At 39.8% G+C, this 19,253-nt stretch overlaps 1 protein-coding gene across 6 annotated transcripts in view; it reads left to right on the top strand.

Annotated features, from left to right (window-relative positions):
• Positions 1 to 19,253, top strand: part of LOC138757891 (serine/threonine-protein phosphatase 2A 55 kDa regulatory subunit B gamma isoform) — a 351,812-nt gene that overhangs the window by 275,525 nt on the left and 57,034 nt on the right. For all 6 annotated transcript variants that reach the window (XM_069925969.1, XM_069925967.1, XM_069925968.1 and 3 more), the window contains one exon: positions 146 to 310. In XM_069925969.1, coding sequence (XP_069782070.1) covers positions 146 to 310 — 165 coding nt within the window. The remainder of the gene's footprint in view (positions 1 to 145; positions 311 to 19,253) is intronic.

Raw genomic sequence — 19,253 nt, 5'->3', positions numbered from 1 at the left:
GAACAGACTCAACGGAAGTATATTAGCCAGTGTTTTCCTGAACACTCAATTCAGAGGTTTCCCACAGGTCAAGAGTAAATCAGAAACTTGTTTCCATTTATTGCGAAGAGATCTTTTAATTTTTTTCCTTAATGTTGTTCACCAGACATTGTAGATATTAAACCGGTAGACATGGAAGAACTGACTGAAGTGATCACAGCAGCCGAGTTCCACCCTCATCACTGTAACCTCTTGGTTTACAGCAGCAGTAAAGGAACCCTGCGTCTGTGCGACATGAGGGCAGCTGCACTGTGCGATAAACACGCCAAATGTAAGCATTAGTTCCCATATTTCAGCTGCATTCTTGGTTGAGGTGCTCAAGTCACAGAAATCTTTGGTGAAAATTTGTTTGATTTGCTTCAAAGTGCAACTCAGTAAAGGAAGGGAGATTCCAGTGGACCTGTTAAGGAAATAAACCTTATAACTGCTTCTCTCATACAGTGGCTGAATTTGACCGAGTGGGCTTTGAGCTACAGTGTTGACTTGGTTCAGCATTTCTCCTGGCTTCAATCACTGGGAGCTGTGGGGAAAAAAAATAGAATTAGAAGAGAAAGTGTGATGGGTGAATCATGTTTGTAAAAAATCTTAAAACCTCTGTTACTACACATGAATTTGATATTGTTTTTAGCGTCTTTAAATATGCTGTAATAGGGTAGGTACCTGCTTACAGTCTGGGAAGTTGCAAGCAAGTCTTGGATAAGCATAATTATTTTCATGGCATGGATTTGCAGGCAGACAATACAAATGATTATATTTTTCTGTTAACAGTTGAACAATATATATAGTAGTGAACAATTTATGACTTTGAAGCATTCTTCATTCACGAGCAGCTTTGTGTCAGTTTGTTGTGTTCTGCTGTAAACATGGCCATGCAAACTGCTGTGTTTCCTGCACCTGCCCGTCAGTTGTTGAATTGAGAAATGTGCAACTGGACGTCTGTATTTTACCAACACCTGGAAAACCTGTGTAACTGATCACATTAAGACAACGTGCAAATATTAAAAATCCTGAGTGGTGGGGGTGGGAGGGCTGCTTTAGCAATAAAGGAATGAGTTTATGGATGGCGAGCAAATCCCACCCCTAGTTTGACAGAAGGTAATCAAATTTGTGCTTCTTGTTCCCTTACAAATCTCCCCATCTTGCAAACTGAATGGAAATTGTGTGACCAAGTTCTGCAGATACAGGACTGTAAAGATTGAATCTAGCCTTTACCTGAAATTCTGGTGGCCATTAAAAATCCCATACTGTTCCTGAATCATCTTAAAACTTCTAAAAAATGGCAAATTTAACCAAATACGTAGATGTTGTGCTTTTAATAATTGGCATGAAATTCCTTCTTAACTGCTTGTAAATCCTGGAAGTAGCAATGCAATATGTTAACTATTCATGACTGATATGAAAATCATGTTTGGATTTAGTGGGAATGAATTTCTAGAATTCACTCTCAAGAAGGGTGTGAAGGTTTTTTGTAAAATTTAGACATACGCACAGTAACAGGCCATTTTGGTCCATGACCCCATGCTGCCCAATTAATTTACAACCTCCAGTATGTTTTGAAAGGTGGGAGGAAACTGGAGCCATCAGAGGAAACCCACGAAGACACAGGGAGAATGTACAAACTCCTCACAGACAGAGCGGGATTCGAACCCCTGGTCCAGATTGTGGGTGGTGTAACAGTGTTGCGCTAACCACTATACTACCCGTGCTGCCTTGAGTTTTCATTAAGTATTTGCAAGACTAAATTTTAGAGGTCAGTAGAGTCGAGGACGAAGATTTCAATAGTAATAGATGTTGAGATAAAGAGATGTCAACTGATTGTCTGGCAGAGCAGGCACAAGGATCCAAATGGCCCACCGTTGCATCTATATTTTAGCTTCTTGATGAAAGCGGTTATCTCAGACATTGAATGTCTTGTGTTTTGCATCTGCTATTACACCATTTTCAACTCAGATACTGCTCTGCTGTTAAGATTGACCATTGCTGAGCAATGTATGCGGGTCTGTCTGACACAAGCAAACTACAATGGAGTCAAATTGTGTGCATCTCTTAAAAATCCAGAAATTTGACCCTCTTGTGATTTACTTTAGTTTATCATACTATTTATTGAACATCATTCATATTTGGCATATGCTTGATAAACTGTTGATAGCAGCGTGCTTTGGTTCAGGCTGTTTTTCAGACAGTTGCTGGAGAAAGATTTTTATGAAATGATTTACGCCCTTGGGTCATATATTTGCATGTCCTGGCAATCAGTTTAACAGTAGCAATGTTTCAGGTGATAATATTATTTCTTTTTCAATGGAGTCAGTTTGTAATATTTATTCCTAAGATAACAAATATTGAACTAAATTTCTGTAAATGAACACTGATAATTTTGGACCAAATGGATGAGGAGAAATAATGCAGTCAAGTTAAATGCATGGAGGTTGACATTGAAGGTGATCCGCTGTTGAAAATGAAAAGAGTGGTTTAGTGTGATAACAGGACCTAAAGACGAGCATTTAGCGGCACAAGGACAGCTTCTTCCCCACTGCCATCAGATTCCTGAATAATTAATGAACCAAAGACACTACCTTACTTTTCATGCACTGTTTTTTTTCCATTTATTGCTGTAAGGTGGTTTATATGAATATTTACACTGGAGCTGCTATGAAACAATGAATTTTGTGACTTGTTCATGTCAATAAATTCTGATTCTGAATGAGAAAGACCAAAGAAGGAGGAGCAATATTTCCAACGCAACAAGATGTGAGATGGTGTGCAGGAGTCCTTTCAGCAAGGTAATGCTTTTGCCTTTGAGTTGAAGGGCTTGTGCTTTAAGTCCCACTGCAGAGGCTAAAACACAAAAACCAAGGTAGTCCAGAACAGGACTGAGGAAATGCCAAGCTGCTTGGTGACTCTCCTGTTCATGGAGATGTTGCTCTGACATTCCACCTCCCCTCTGTGTGGCGGTGTTATTTCAAAGATAAGCAGGGGTCTGTGTATTGCTTAACTATCGGGAAAAAAATATAATTTGTAATTTTGTACTGTACAGAATTACATACCACATTCCTGAATGTTACTTCATTTACTTTATTTTGTCCTTCTCCACAACCTGTCCCAGACATCCCTCTGCCCTTGCTCTGCCACTTTCCTTGAAGATCTGTTCTTCTTCCCTATCTCATTGTCACCTTTCCCCTGTCTTCCCCTCATTTTTCTTCCCCTCCTTTCCCTCCTCCCCACTTTACCTTTTGAGTTTGGCTGAGCATTTCGCCCATTTCAGTCCAGCTTTTGTTAATTAAATGTAATTTCTGTATTTAAGAGCTCCATTTGTTCTCAAGTATGTTCTCCATTGTCCCTTGACATTCATAAGAACATGTGAATGATTTTTCACACCCCTACCCCTTCACATTCCCAGAATTGAACATTTGGGCGTCTGCGGTTTGGTGTCAGATATTTTGGTGCTCACATTTGGTGAAGGACATGGCATTTAATTTATTATATTTTAATTAACTTAATGCATATAAAATTATTAATTTATTATAATTTTAATTAGGGTTAACTCTAACTCCCCTCTCCCCATGGTGACATCTCCGCACTCCCCTCACCCCATGGTGAAATCCACCTAACTGTTAGTGCCAAAATGTTCAGTGCCAAACTGTGGGTGGCAAAATATCCTAGACCCTCATGCCCCTGCCATCCACTCTGGCCTCATCCTTTGTTTGGCATTAGTTAGAAAAGTCATATTTAACAATACAAGAAATTTTCCTTTTTGACCTTGTGCTGCTTTATAAAAAGTGAAGGAGAATTTCAAAAACTAATTTTAATTTAATAAGTTTCACATTTCAGCAAAAAAATAATTTTCTCTTTAAACGAAAAAATCAGTAATGTACATTGAAAACTTGAGTGCTTTTGCTTTTTCCATTCCTGTGGTACAACAGCACAAAAATGCAATGACATATTTTGAACAGGTGACAATGCTGCTTAGAATTGCAGTGACATTCATCTGCTCTGATGTGGATGACTGTAAGTATGATGCTTACAGCTTTAATAGCATCCTGTAGTCATTGATGAAAGTCTATTTTCCAGATCTGTGAGTTGGAAAATAGCCATTTAATAGAGCAGCTCTTTACAGAACAAGTTCAAAGTTCATGTCCTGTGCAACCTGGAGTGACAGGTAACAAAGACAATGTTGTCATCGATGAGTGACTTGATAAACAAAATTGGTTTGTGGCTTTGGATGTTACTGAGTATGAAATTAGATACTTAATAAATTGTTGATAGTCAGCATGGATTTCTTGAGTGTTTATGTCCAGCACCTAATAATGCAATAACAGATGCTTTCATGATTCTTTTTAAATTGTGACTTCCTGTGATTGTGCACAAGTTAATCATTGAATATTTGCAACAGAGAAAGCGATTGCTCTTCCTGTTGAGTTCCATGCTAGCTCGCTCTCCATTTCTGCAAATGTTTTGCTTTCTGCTGCTGATCCACTTCCCTTTTGAAATCTACAATAAATAAATAGTTTATGCATGAACACATCGCAATGATGGTAAAATTTGAATGATGTAGGACTATATGGTTTTCTTCCCTCTTTTTGTTTCTTTACCACTCCATCGTTGCCAACAGTTTCTTTCTGTGCTCCATCTCTACTCTTCAAGCTCTTAAATATCACTGGTTTCAGCCTTCTCTTTAAATTTAAATGTAGACATACAGCACAGTAACAGGGCATTTCGGCCCACATGTTCACGCCACCCAATTTTTTTGAAAGATGGGAGGAAACGGGAGCCCATGGGGGAAACCCACGCAGACACGGGGAGAACATACAAACTCCTTACAGACAGTGCAGAATTCGAACCCAAGACCCAATCACTGGTGGTGTAAAGGTAACCGCTATGCCAACCACGCCTTTCTCTATTCCAAATACAAGGTCAACTTCTCCAGTCTACCTGTGTAAATACAAAATCTTCACCCAGGAATCATTCTGGTGACTCGTCACTCCACCCTCTCTCAGACCTTCAAGATTCCTGAAGTTGAATACCCAGAGCTGAACCAATCATACTGACCAAATCATTTTTTTTAAACGATATGCTGAGTATTCGTCATAATTTCTGTTTTCTTGTACACTGCCGAAGATTCTTTGTAAACTATTTTCCTGATTTCTGCTTCTTTCAACAAACTTTAAATGTCTTCCCCTAGAGATCTCTGTTCTTGCACCAAGTATTTTGGTGTCTCTTGGAGTCGAGATTTGAATAGCAGGGAAACTGGCCCTTTGGCCCCCACCACATCTATGCTGACCTTTTGACCATCTAGATCAATGACTTACAACTGCCCCCCCCAAACTCACATTCCACCTTAAGTAATCCTGATGCCACAAATGCTCTGATTAGTAAAGGATTGCTTCAAGTGGTATGTGAGCGGGAAAGGGAAGGTTGAGAACCACTGCTCCAAACCCAAAGGTCACTGAAATATTTTGCGTGAGAAAAATTGTCATTAGCCCATTTCCTTTGGAGTTATGAAACCGTGCACATAACAAGTCAATTACGTACGATTAAAACAGTTGTTTTCAAACTTTCTTTCTCCACTCACATACCACCTTAAGCAATCCCTTACTAATCACAGAGCAGCTATGGCATTAGGGAATACTTAAAGTGGAATGTGATTTTAGGAGGGCAGTTTGAAAACCACTGATCTACATTTATCCCATGTGCTTCAATGAGAACCATATCCTTGTGTAATAATGCTTCTTGAATGAAAATTGCATCTCACCACCATTTCTGTCAGTGCATTCTGTATTTAAAAGAAAACTTTCCCTGAGGCCCCCTTTAAAACTTCCACCTTCCACAATAAAACTGTGTTGCTTTGCTTTTGATAACTCTACCAAGGAGAAAAGATTTTGACCATCTGGCCTGTCTCTGACCCTCATCATCTTGTGGACTTCTATCAGGCTGTTTTCAACTTATTTTTCTCTAGGGAAATGAAGCCCAGTGAGTAAACTAGATGATGGATTAGAAGTCCAGCCCATCTAACCTCTAATGTAACTGAAGTCCTTCAATCCAGGGAGCATGCGCGAGAATCTCCTATGCGCTCTGTCCACTACAATCACATCCTTTCTATAGTGTGGTCACCAGAACTGCACATAGCACTCCTTGTTCAGCCTACCAGTATTTTGTAAAGTTGCAAGATAACGTCCCCATGCCCACTCCACTGTCATTTTATTCAAGTGTCTGTCTGCTTTTTGCTCATACCCTGACGAAAGGCTCAGGCCTGAAACATTGGCTCTGTATCTTTGCCTGCTGAGTTTCTCCAGCACTTATCTGCATGAAGCTGCATTTACAGCATTGTTTAACTCCCAACTATCGTCTGTGCCCCAACCCATGAACATGAGCATACTTCACTCACCTATCCACCTATGCTGCCACTTCTAAGGAACTAGGAAGTTCAGTTTGTAATGGAATATTTGGGAGATAAATTGGTAAAATTAGAGTAGGTTACATACGTACACACACTTTAAAACAGATCTTATTTGAAATATTGAAGAATTCATATTCAGTAACTTTACAGAAACTATGAAGAATGCTGTGCACATTTCACAAGTAGGTGCTAATTGACATCATTAAAACAACAAGCAGGGGATGCTCTGGCTGTTAAAAGATCTTTGCAACGGTTTTGACAGAGTGCATAGAAGGGTCACACCTGGGTTTTTGTTTACCTAACAACAGCTTGACCAAGAAGACTAACTCCTATTGTTTGCTGGAGAAGGTCAGGGGTTTTGCAATTGAGAGATTCACATGGACTTTCTGGCAGTTGGAGAGAGAGAGAGAGCTAAAACAAGCAGGAGAAGCTGGTTGGAACTGAAACAGAAAAGCTCCAGAGCAGCAGATGTCTGGAAGTGCTATCTGTCTGATGTTTCTCTTGGAACAAGTGAAACAGGAAGGAACTCTGTGATAGCGTGAAAGAAAGGTTATCATCTGGAGAACCCTGATGGGGCAAGTTTCATCAGCAAGACATTGAGGTGACTAAAATCCTGGAACAACAAACATCTCTTTGCAAACCATACGAGAACCTTCTTGAGCGGTAAACATTTACTTTTCGAGCACCAAAGCCTGGTGAACTTTATAGATGTTAAATTGTATGCACAGTATAAAAATTGCCTGCATACAAAGAACTTGGAAGAATGAGAAGTGAGATTGAACTGTGAACCAAAGAACTTTTCTTACATTTACACACACATCACATACACCTCCTCTTAAAATTAGAAGGGGGTTAAGTTGGGTTAGTTAAGTTAATAGAGATAAGTTAAAGTTGATTCTCTTTTCATGTTTAAAGATAATTAAAAACAGCTTTGTTTAATTAGCTATTTGGTGAATGCCTATTGTGGCTGGGTTTTGGGGTCCTTTGGGCTCATGAACAAGTTCTCCAAACCAAAGTCTGAATTATTGGTGTGTGTCAAGAAAAGCAGTGGTTGTTGCTCCGGTTTCCCAAGCTTCCACTGTACATTTCCTTCCAAAGTGGAAAAAGAAGGTTTCAATAGACAATAGACAATAGGAGCTGGAGTAGGCCATTTGGCCCGTCGGGCCAGCACCGCCATTTTAGATCATGGCTGATCATTACCATCAGTACCCCTTTCCAGCCTTATCCCCATAACCCTTAACTCCGTTACCCACAAGAGTCTTATCTAACTCTCTTTTGAACATAGTCAGCGAATCCGCCTCTACCACCCTCTGTGGCAGAGCATTCCACAGATTCACACTTCTCTGGGTAAAAAAATGCTTTCTCCTCTCCGTCCTAAAGGGCCTACCCTGTATTCTTAAACTATGCCCTCTAGTCCTCGTCTCCCCCATCATTGGGAACAAGTAATCAGACTTCACCTTGTCTATCCCCCTGATGATTTTGTATACCTCAATCATGTCCCCCTCATCCTTCTAAACTCCAATGGATACAAGTCCAGTTTTTCTAGCCTTGCTGCATATGACAACCCTGCCATCCCTGGAACTAACCTTGTAAATCTGCGCTGCACACCCTCTATAGCTAGTATGTCCTTCCTCAAGTTTGGAGACCAGAACTGGACGCAATACTCCAGGTGGGGTCTCACCAGGGCCCTGTATAACTGCAGAACTCCAATCCCCTCACACTATTTCCTGATTTTGTTTTACTAATTGATCATTCTAAGATTCTGAACTTGAGTGTGGTGAAGCAGTGAAAGAAATCATTGAAATTATTTGCAGAAACCTTGGACAGCTATTTTTAAGAAACCATTTAATAAAAGTGGGCGTGGGAAGATAGATGAGATATTTGAGGCTGACTGGCTTAGTTCACTGAAGAAATGTGCACAGAAATAGCACCCAGTGGATCATTGAGTTTTATTTTTGTTTATTGTTAATGAATGCATTGTCTGGTTATTTTTATCCAGCAACAATTCAATGAAACAGCAGCACTTGTCTCACTGAATTGATTTTTTCTGACTTTAATGTAAAGCATGAATTGTGTTGGGAACATGATGATCAATGTTAAAGTCATTAAGTCCTTTCTCCTGCTTGGTTTTATTGGAAGAATTAATCATTCCCAATGAACTGCAACACAAAATGGTTCGGACTGAGCCATAATCCATTGTAGTACGAGCTCATTTCGACCTGGTTAAAACAACTCCATTGTCATAGACTGCAGAGTACACATTACTATGATAACACCAACTTGCAATTGTGTATCACTTTTTAATATGGTGCAGTGACCTAAAGCATTTCAGAGCATTGTAAACAGATGAAAATGGCTTGAAACATAATTTGCACAAAAGCCATATTCATCTGTTACCTGCTAAGAATGACCTTGAGCAGTGTACTTTCCGAGGAGATGAAACAGCATTCCTTGTGTAATCTTACTAAAGCATAACACTTAGCTGTACTGAGGTAGTGTGGGGGTGTGTGAGGAAGAGTCCATTTTAAATGCACTTTACATCCAAGAGGAACAGTTTTCAGCTCGTCTCATTGTTTAATTGAATTGGGAAAAAAATAATATGTGCATTAAAGGCATTAAGCACCATTTTGCATAAAAATCTATTTATCATCAATATAAAGTGTTTAATTTTCCTGTTTAAAACACTTGGAATAACCCACACCTGCCATTTCATGGAAGATATTGTTCTAGTTGGCAATTTGAAGGATGTGTTCTTCAAAGTTTGAAACTCAATTAACCCCAGTTGGGGTGAGGGAGAATGCCTGTTTCCAATTTGGCTTCAATACGTGGAGTAAAAAAAATTGATTAGTGTATTGTCAGTTTAGATGACATTTTTAATGTAAAATATCCCATGTTTAAATGTCAAAATCATGCAAAATTATTTTTGATATGGCATATTTCATTATTCAAAACTGCAGAAAGATCATCCCCAATTACATAGGCAAATATGTCAGTTTGTGAAGTAGATGGAACTGCAAATCCAGAAGTGAAAACATAATGCAGATTCCTTTTCGATGCTATTAAAATTTAATTGCTTCATTTGGTGCAATTTAAGAAAGCTTACTCCAGATGCAAATTAAAACTGCATGTGGCAGATAACAATGCATTACACAGGTTTCAGTTAGTGCCTATTTTTAGACAGACAAAGGATAGATTTGTTGAGAGACTTCAGTGTTACAGGTTTTGGAATTAAAATATCGTCAGGAGGACAGCAGTAGTTCAAGAAGATGGCTCACTAATCACCTCCACATGGACAATAAATGCTGCCCTTGCCTGTGACACCTATACCCTGAAGAATTGTTTTTTTAAAGATATCCAGTTTTTCAGTGATAATGTAGGGTGATCATCAGTGACAGTGGTTGGTCATAAATTGGATGACAAAGCTGTTAGTACAAATACCATGTGCTTGAAAAAACAATTGGGTGAACTGTGATGTCATGTCCATTTCTGATTATTGTGTATTGGTCTGGTCTCTAGTGAGTTACTTTTGTACATTAGATACAGTTTCCAGAGATAAACACAATAACTTTACGGCCATCACACTTCTATTTTCCCATGACATGACAGTGGTGGGATGACTGTCAAATAATGATGAAATAGAATATGGGAAGAAGATTGAAAGTCTAGTGGGATAGTGTCAGGATAACCTCTTGCACTGTTAGTAAGAAGAAGACGATCATTGACTTCTGGAGAGGAGCAGAGTCCCGGTCCTCATTAAAGGTGTTGAAGTTGAAAGAACAGATAGCTTATAGTTCTTGGGAATAAATATCCTGAAGATCTGACATTGACAGGACAATCCAGAAAGTGCACCAATGCCTCAAATTTCTCAGAAGACTAAGCATCCCCCATTTTCAACAACTGCTTTACCAGGTGCTTTGTTGAAAGCACACTTACTAGATGCATCACAGTAGTGCTCTGCTCAAGATTGGAAGACAGTGAATGCAGCTCAGACTGGAATGCAAGCCACTCCCCTCCATGTACTCCATCAACATCTCCCACTGCCTATGAAAGGCAGACCCTGGGCACACTCTTCCTCTTCCCATCAGAGCAAGGGCATGCTCCAAGAGACTTAGACATTTTCTTCCCTGAAGCCAACAACCTGTTGAAAGAACCCCCTCAACAGCACGATCATGCTTCCCTTGTTACTAATTGAGCTTCATTTTCATTCTAATTCTATGCTATAAATTATGCTCTACATGGCTAGATGAATGTTAGAGATAACCTGTTACTCTATTTGTAGGACTCTTAAAGTTTACAGTCATATAATACTACATTTAAAATGTAAACCTACATGAAATTCTTTAACTTTGTCTACTGTAAGGAAGACAGAGAGTTGCAGAGAAATGAGGCCCCAGAGAGGAATGAACTTGTAATCCTGGTTTACAAGATCAATGCTCTAACCACTGAGCTATCAGCATCTCAATTTAACAATAATACTGCTTGATACATCAAACCTGCTGGACTTTTTCTGTTCACTGTCATACATGAATGATTGGATTGGGTTGAGTTCCAGTGGGATCAAAATTAGCATTACATAATAAAGAAGCAATCTCATTCATTGAATTGTGAAGCATGGCTTTGTGAAGGGTGGCACTGAAAATAATTCAGATTGTCATAGAAAAATATTTTTTTCTGGAGTGAAAATTAAGGTTTTTAGTTGCAGTTAATCGTGATGATTTCCCTTGAATTTTCCTTATCTTGCTCATCTTATCTTGCAGCATTCGATTTAAAGTACAATCATATTGCCTTATTTATAAAATGCCCATTTTAATTGCATTGCCAGTAAGTGAATGTCTGGTGCTCCAAGCATATTTAAGTAGCCGATTCTTGTGAAATACTGCAAACCTTTTTGCAGACCTAGCATCTTGGGGATGTCTGTTTCTGCTCAGCAGCAGATGTGACCTATTGATGTGGCACTAGGGTCTTGTAGGAGTTGAGGAATGGAAAACTATTTAGGGTCACAATCCTGATATTAACACTTCTTACAATATCTGCTCACTTCGGATGACCTGTGATCAAATAAATTGTGCAAAAACCCCAAATTTCCTTGGTTCACTCATCAGTAGAAGCTCTGGAAAAATGGTGCAACCCATGAAAACATTTTTCAGAGCTTCTCAGTCCTTAGCGACTATTTCAACCAGAGCAGTTAAATTTCCAAAACTTTTGATTTAAAAAAAAAATTGCCTGTGGAAAAGATTTAAAAAGGAAATACTTCTGAGAAATCTACACTTCAATAGAAATTTAAATTATGCAAATGTGGTTTCTGGAGGGAGTTTTTACTTTCCAGATTTTGTACTGGGGTACAAAGACTGTCAGGCTTGGGTGATATAATTTTGAATTACTATTGAACTTGTGACCCATTTTATAAGATACTGTGGCAGTCCACTGTGGCAGCGATCGAGCCAACACTCTGGAAGGCGAGTGCAACCAAAGGCCAGCAGCCTGCGCAGCGGCACTGGCCCCAACAAGTGAACCAGCGGGTGAATGGCAAGGGCAGCTTAAAAGCCATATCTTTACTTTTTTTTTAACCTTCATTTTTTTTTAGACTAACATTATATATGGGTCTAATTATGGCAGTCCTAGATCACATCATCAAATTAGACAAATATGGCTCTGTGATTTGACCAAGGGTTGTATATCTCTTGGTGCCTGCCACATTGACCACCGCCAGTGGGCTGATAACGCCTCAAACCGTGCATCTTGGCGCCTCACAGTTTGGCGGGCAGCAACCTCCTTTGAAGAAGACCGCAGAGCCCACCCCACTGACAAAAGGCAAAGGAGGAAAAACCCAACACCCAACCCCAACCAACCAATTTTCCCTTGCAACCGCTGCAATCGTGTCTGCCTGTCCCGCATCGGACTTGTCAGCCACAAACGAGCCTGCAGCTGACGTGGACTTTTTACCCCCTCCATAAATCTTCGTCCGCGAAGCCAAGCCAAAGAAAGAAGAAGAAAAGTATATTGCAACTCAATTGGTTTCTATCCAGAATTATTTTTAAGAAATAATGTTAAACAAGAAATATGGATGGATTTTTAAAATTGTATTTATATTCATTTGTGATATTTATATGATATGACATGCTTTTTGTTATTTTAATAGACTTTTTATGTGGGACTGTGTTAAACTTAATAAAAATATTTTAAAAAGTTGCCCTGCCCACCAAGCCAGAAATGTGCCCAAATTGGGAGGTTTTTTAAAAAATCTCTCCCCTACTTATTGTTCTGCTTTTGAATCCTCAACAATCTTATCTGGTCCCTGACAGCGATTCAACCTCTCAATTCTGACTGTGGTTCTTTGATAGCCACGCTGAAAACTTTGTTCTAAAGAGCTTCTGAAACCCAGTGAGCAGTTTTCACCTACATTTAGAATAATGAGCTTGTTAAAGTTTCAATGATTGTGATTTGAAAGGAAACAAAGTGGCAAAGAATGGGAAGACATTTTATCTAAGGTTTTTGCTTTGAAAAATCTGCAATGAAGTCTGCAAATATGGACTGACAGCATCTGCACATTCAATGACTAATAAATATTGCAATTTTTCCCATTGGATGTCTTCTTTCTGACACACTTACACACAGTTGTAGCCTGCAGAAATAGAAAATTTGGAGATGATAATTGGTCTGTGCTTATTATTCTCCCTATTGAAATGTGATGGGAAAATTACACATTGGACAAAAAGTTTCAGATGAGCTTTGAAAGCTACATTTTTAAGGAAGGACATTACCATTTAAGTAATGCTCCAAAAAAAGATAATGGGTTGTCTGAATATCATCTTAAGCAACAAGATTGATTGGAATTCATTTGTGTAACTTCCATTGTCTACTTTGTTTAAAAGTCACTCATCATTTTCTTTGATTTTTAACTTGCATTTCAGATAAATTTAATGCACTGTGGTGGTATGCCATTAGGCAGGCGAACCGACCCCGCTTGTCATGCACGCGATGGGGCAGCCAGCCTAAATGGTGCTGTCGGGAGTTTCCTCCCGACCTCTGCACCGGGCTCAGAAGCCCGCGCTTGGTGACACACGTGACACTCCGGTGACGTTGGGGCCCCACAGCGCAGTTCTCAGCCAGGTCCGTGCTGGGAGTATAAGACCAGCCAGGCAGCCTGCAATAAATCACTTTTTGCTCACTGAACTCAACCCATCTGGTTGTACGATCCTTCAGTTAGCAGTGTAGCCGTCGATACAGCACCTTGTTTTGCACCATTTTGCTGCCACAAAACAATAAATTCCATGACAATGGAATGCTTATGAATTTGTGGTTCATAGTTCGTGGTTGCCACCAACATCACCTTAGGTAAGGTGGAGGTTTCAGTAATTGGTCAACAGGCCTTGGTCAGCCAAAATTACTGAACCCAGAATCGATTCATGAATGTATCATTCCTGTTTAAAAGGCGATCATATTTAACACTGGTAGTGTTACATGTAATCAATCTTGGGTGATACAGCATAAAGCCCAAGATATTTGTGGTAGCAATACAATTAAATGCCTGATACATTTCTTGGGCATCTTACAAATGCTATTTTAGATTCTGTGACATCCAATACATTGTTGTGATTAATACATTTTTATTTCCTCAATAATTAACATTCTGGTGGCTCAAATGATTTAAGAAACCTCATTCCATTTGGAAACCATGAAAAAGGCTTGCAGAGCCACACACTTGTAACGATTGAGAAAAGAAATCCCAATGTTAATCTAGTAATGAAACAATCATAATGGATGCAACTTTAATTAACCTTTAATTTACTAGTGGTTGGATTAATTAAATCAAACTACTTCAACCTTATTCGTGGAGATTGGTTCGCTCATTTAAATTAACTTTATTGTCACATGTACTAAGATAAATGTTTATTTTACGGGCAGACCAGTGGACATCTCGTGTAGTACAACAAATAAGAAACAATGCAGAGTTGCAGAGAGGGATCAGTTGGGATGGAGCAAAGGCAACACATTTTCTATTTTGGATAGAAAATTGGCAGGAAAGACACTACCCTTGAATCTGGTGATGCTTGATCTCATGCTTGTGAATCTCCTTTCTGATGGGAAGTGGGGGGTGGTGATAATGAAGAGGGGGTGAAGGAGTCTTTCAATATGTTGGCTCCTTTTCCAAGGCAGCAAAGGTAGAGGAGAGAAGGGGGGTATGTGTGATGACCTGAGCCACGTTCATAATGCTCTGCAGGTGGTTGTAGTCTTGCGCAGAACTGTTTCCATAACCATGCAGTGGTGAACCCTGATAGGATGTTTGTAGAAATTATGGATGCTCCTTAACATACTAACTTTTGTTAGGGTTCTGAAGAAGTGGAGATGCTGGTCATTGCATTGACATGGGTGGACCAGGGCATTGGAGATGGTTTCCCCAGAAACTTAAGGCTGTCGACTATTTCTTCTTCAACACCATTAATGTGATGCTCCAATCCTCTCGAAAAGTCTTCAACCAGCTCCTTACTCTTGCTGTCTTGAGGAAGAGTTGATCATCCTGGCACCAAGCCAGTGGTTCCCTCTGTCTTATTGTTGTAGAAAATGCCTACGTCAGTCATGTCATCTGCATATTTACAGATGGAGGTGAAGTTGTGTTTGTCCATGGAGTAATGAGTGTACAGGAAATGTGGTGGAGGATTGAGTAACAATCCTGTGCTGCCCCATTGTTGAGGATGATCGTGGAGGAGATTGTGTTGTCAGCCAGCTTGCGAGATAGCATGTTATGGATCCAATTGCAGAGCCGTGCATTGAGACTAAGGCCACGTAGCTTAAGGATTAGTTTGTTTGGGACAATGGCATCGAAGGCGAAACAACAGTCAGTAAATAGTCTGATGTAGGTGTCCTTTTCCCCAAGTGTTCCAGGGCTGAGTATGGCATCAGAGAGCATCTACTGTGGGCTTGTTTTGGCAGTAAGTAAAGTGGAGTGGGTCAAGCAGGATTGTTAGGCTGGAGGTGAGCCCTGGGCCACCTCTTACATTTGGTTGTGAGAAATTAAAATGCTGAAGTGATTTAATTGGGCAAAATAAATCAAGTGTTTCTTTATCAATAGAAACCTCTTCAGCATCAAATTGAAGATCTTAACATTGATTAATGCTCTTAATTCTACAGTTGTGCTGTTTGAGCACAAAAATGTATTGAATTATTTAAGTTCTGTACAATTGGTTCAGTTTCATTTCAATTAAATACTCATCCAGTAAAGAAGAGAAAAGAAGAAAATCAGAGAATATTTCAAGCCTGATGATCCTCAATTCTGCTGCCTGGAGGACTGTATTTGTTGTGAAACCTCAAAAGAATTTGGCATCGTGGTTAGCGCAATGCTGTTATGGCGCCAGTGATTGGGATCAGGGTTCGAATCCTGTGCTGTCTGTAAGCAGTTGGTATGTTCTCTTTTGATTTTACAAACTCACATTGCAGTTAAAATAATGCAAGAAGTTGTGTACATTTTGTGCTTTGGAAAGAATTGGGGATTATTGTAATATACAATATGTCATTTCACAGAAGGTTTTCTCCTCTCTTATTCCAAAGAACAGAGTTTGTATCACACATTATTATTCCTCCACTAACCTCAAATTAATGCTGATGTTATTTTTTTCTAAAGAATCACATCTGTCCATCAGATCTTAGTGACGACCAACCGTCAGGTATCAGGTAGCGTTTTGACACCATACTGCAAAACAGTACCACAGAATTAAAACGAGACAATGTTCTTGAGACCACAGTGATATTAAAAAAGCTGCTTGAGAAAATAGTACTACATACAATTAATTTTTCAGAGGTTAGACAATGGCACAAGTAAAGACTGGTTGCAAACTAGATGTTAAAAATGTCCACCTGTTTAAGTGGAGAAGAATGTTCTCTGAGGGGCCACAGCCGGCTGCTAGTCACGCAGCCTTCCCAGGTCAGGTTACCAACCTTTCCAGGACAAGATGTTAAAAGTCTGCCAGCTTTTCGGGAAACAGACTACCACACAGTCATAGTTCACGGAGATTCCTAAGGTTCCAGTGCCGTCCACCATGAGGCCCAGGACAAAGCATTATCTAGACCTCTGAACTCACCATGAGGCCCAAAGTTGTGCATCTCTAGACCTCCAAATTGGCATGGTTCTGCAGCCCCTGTCGCAACAGGTCACCAGCTCCAACTTTGCTGCTCCATCCTCTCCTCTTGACCCCTGGCAGCAGACACCTCTGATGTTGACCCGATGAGTCTGAAAAGCCACTAGGCCACAACAGTGCAAAGCGGTTCGACCTCCTCCTCGAGGCTGCGCCTGAAGCTCTGTTCTTCAGCGAATGGGTTCTCCGCAATTTGCAGCAACAGTTCATGTCAGCTTCTGTTTCGTGTTTCCACTTCCAATGCTCAACTCACTATGATCCAAAGTCCAACTTCGTTGGATCAAAAGTTGTGGACGGCACCAGCTTGTGACTTCCTGCACTGCCATTTTAACCATCATAAGTGAAACTTGCCAATGCCAGTTAATATAATTTCTCCTATCTCAGGACCGCCCATTTAAAAATGGTGAAATCCTCTTGACGTTGGTTGGTTTGGAAGCAGGCCATCAATTAATGTCCTGGTCTCCCTTACTCCGATGGTCACAATCAAACATGTTGGACCATCTAGGGAATAAAGCAAATGCTTGCTTGAACAAGTTTGGCAGAACTGGGAAAATAAATAGTATGCAGATCAGGAATTTACTGATTATTCAAGATTAGCAATTCTGTATCCAGCACAAGTTCTATTTTTGAGTTCCTTGCTCATTATGGAAGAATTATGAAAGATATTTTATTACTTTTACTGTTAATACTGGATATTGAATGAGAGTTAAGTCACAGACAGGTGCCACACTGTGGTAGCAATTACTTCAAAGTATAAATGTTCATTGTGAGTGGATGGCCAAGGGTGATTATCGTATGATTTTCATGCCGTATGATTTTTTTTTAAAGAGTAATTTGGAATTACACTATTTTTGAAATTACTGAGATTAAAATTTGATGAAAAGGTAACATCACAGGTATCATTTGTGAAGAAATCCCTTGGAATTTGTGGTAGAGAATAACATGAAGGTTTTCTAAACTGAATAAGACATGGTACTAAATAGTAACGTCCTCTGATAGAATGAGAAAGACCCTCATTGTATGTTTGCTGATTATAGTCGGTATGTAAATCCGACACTGGTTGGAAAATATTAACTTGGGAATATCAAGGTTACTGTGGCTGGTGTCAGCATCAATTGTGAAACTCCACGTTGACTATGTTGACTATTTCTGGATGAAAATACCAACTGAGTTAATCATGCGATTAATGACATTAATTTAAATTCTGATAGAAATTTCAGTGGATGTTCCTGACAGAGAAACCAGTCCTTCACTCCACAATCAAATGGATAGCAGTTGGATTGCAATTTACAGCATGATAAAGAGATCGTATGCAGTTGCTGTCAACTTCTGAATGGGAAACTAAAATCAATGGAAGGCAAATGAGATCTTTAAAAAAAAAGCCAGGATAAGAGCTTTGGAACCATGGCCTGTCTGTTCACCAATGATCATGAGTTGCTCCCTTTTCATATCTGGGCAGCACAATTAGCAAAGCAGTTAGTGCGACGATGTCACAGAGCAAGAGACCCAGTTTGAATCTAGTGCTATCTCTAAGATGTTTGTACATTGCCCTGTGACCTGCATAGGTTTTCCCTGGGTTCTGCGGTTTCTTCCCACTCTCCAAAATGAAGGTTTTTTTCTCTATTCATTGGGTGTACTTGGGTGGCACAGGTCTCAATGGATGGAATTGGCTTTACTGTGTTGTAAATAAAATTTAAACATTAAAATTTATTATTGTGTGATGGTCTTTGCCCGTTGACAAATGACCAACTAGATAACTGGATTGCAAAATAAAATACAGCAATGTCTTCCTATTAACCCATAGAGCCAAATGCAAGTTATTGCATCCTTCCCTGTTCACCTGGCCAATGTAAATCAACTCAAAGATATGGATTGTGTCTCAGCGATTCATAAAGTTGGATCTCTTTGGCTTCTTTCACTTCCGGAAATCTGGATTTAAATACAATCAACAAAGAGGATAAATATCAAAAATAAAAGCAGAAAGTGTTAGTAACAGCAAATATCTGTGGAAAGAAATAAGCAGTGTTTCAAGGTTGTCATTGAGAACTGGAAACACTTTGAGGTACAGTCGATACAAGGAAAGTCAGGAAAGGGGGCGACAGGCTGAGAATATGTTGTCCAAAAGTGGGTAATTAGATACTCCGATGAAGGGTGACTGAATGCAAGGTGAAAATGAGGACAGTAGAATCAATATCTGAAAGTGTTAAACTTGAGAATTGCAAGATCTAAAGTTGCTAATCAATAGTTCAGGGCAAGGTTAAGAGTGGAAATACTGGGAATGGTACAGATACGTTTGGTGCTCACAGATGTGTGAATCTTTCCCAACGCATTTACTCTTTGTTTTCAACATAAGCTCTACTTGCGCACCTTCCCCAGATATTTGAAAAGTTGATTAGCTCATACTTCTCCATGTTACATGCCCTGGGTTGTGTTTTCATCTACTTGTATAATATGTCCCTGAGGTCTCTGGATATTGCATCTGATCTGGAGGGGTACTGATATCCTTGTGGGAGGGTTTGCTTGTGCTGCTCCCGGGGGTGGGGTGGGGTGGGGTGGGGGGGGGTTTAAACTAGATTTACAAGGGGCTGGAGCCAGAGTGCCAGAATAGATGGGGGAGTGAAGGAGGAAAAAGATGATGTGAAAATTGCACATAACGTAGGAAGTCAAAGGGTTGTACGAGGTGGAAATGT

Source organism: Narcine bancroftii, chromosome 3 (assembly GCF_036971445.1).
Source record: "Narcine bancroftii isolate sNarBan1 chromosome 3, sNarBan1.hap1, whole genome shotgun sequence".
NCBI classification, from domain to species: Eukaryota; Metazoa; Chordata; class Chondrichthyes; order Torpediniformes; family Narcinidae; genus Narcine; species Narcine bancroftii.
This window is presented reverse-complemented; position numbering and strand designations above follow the sequence as displayed.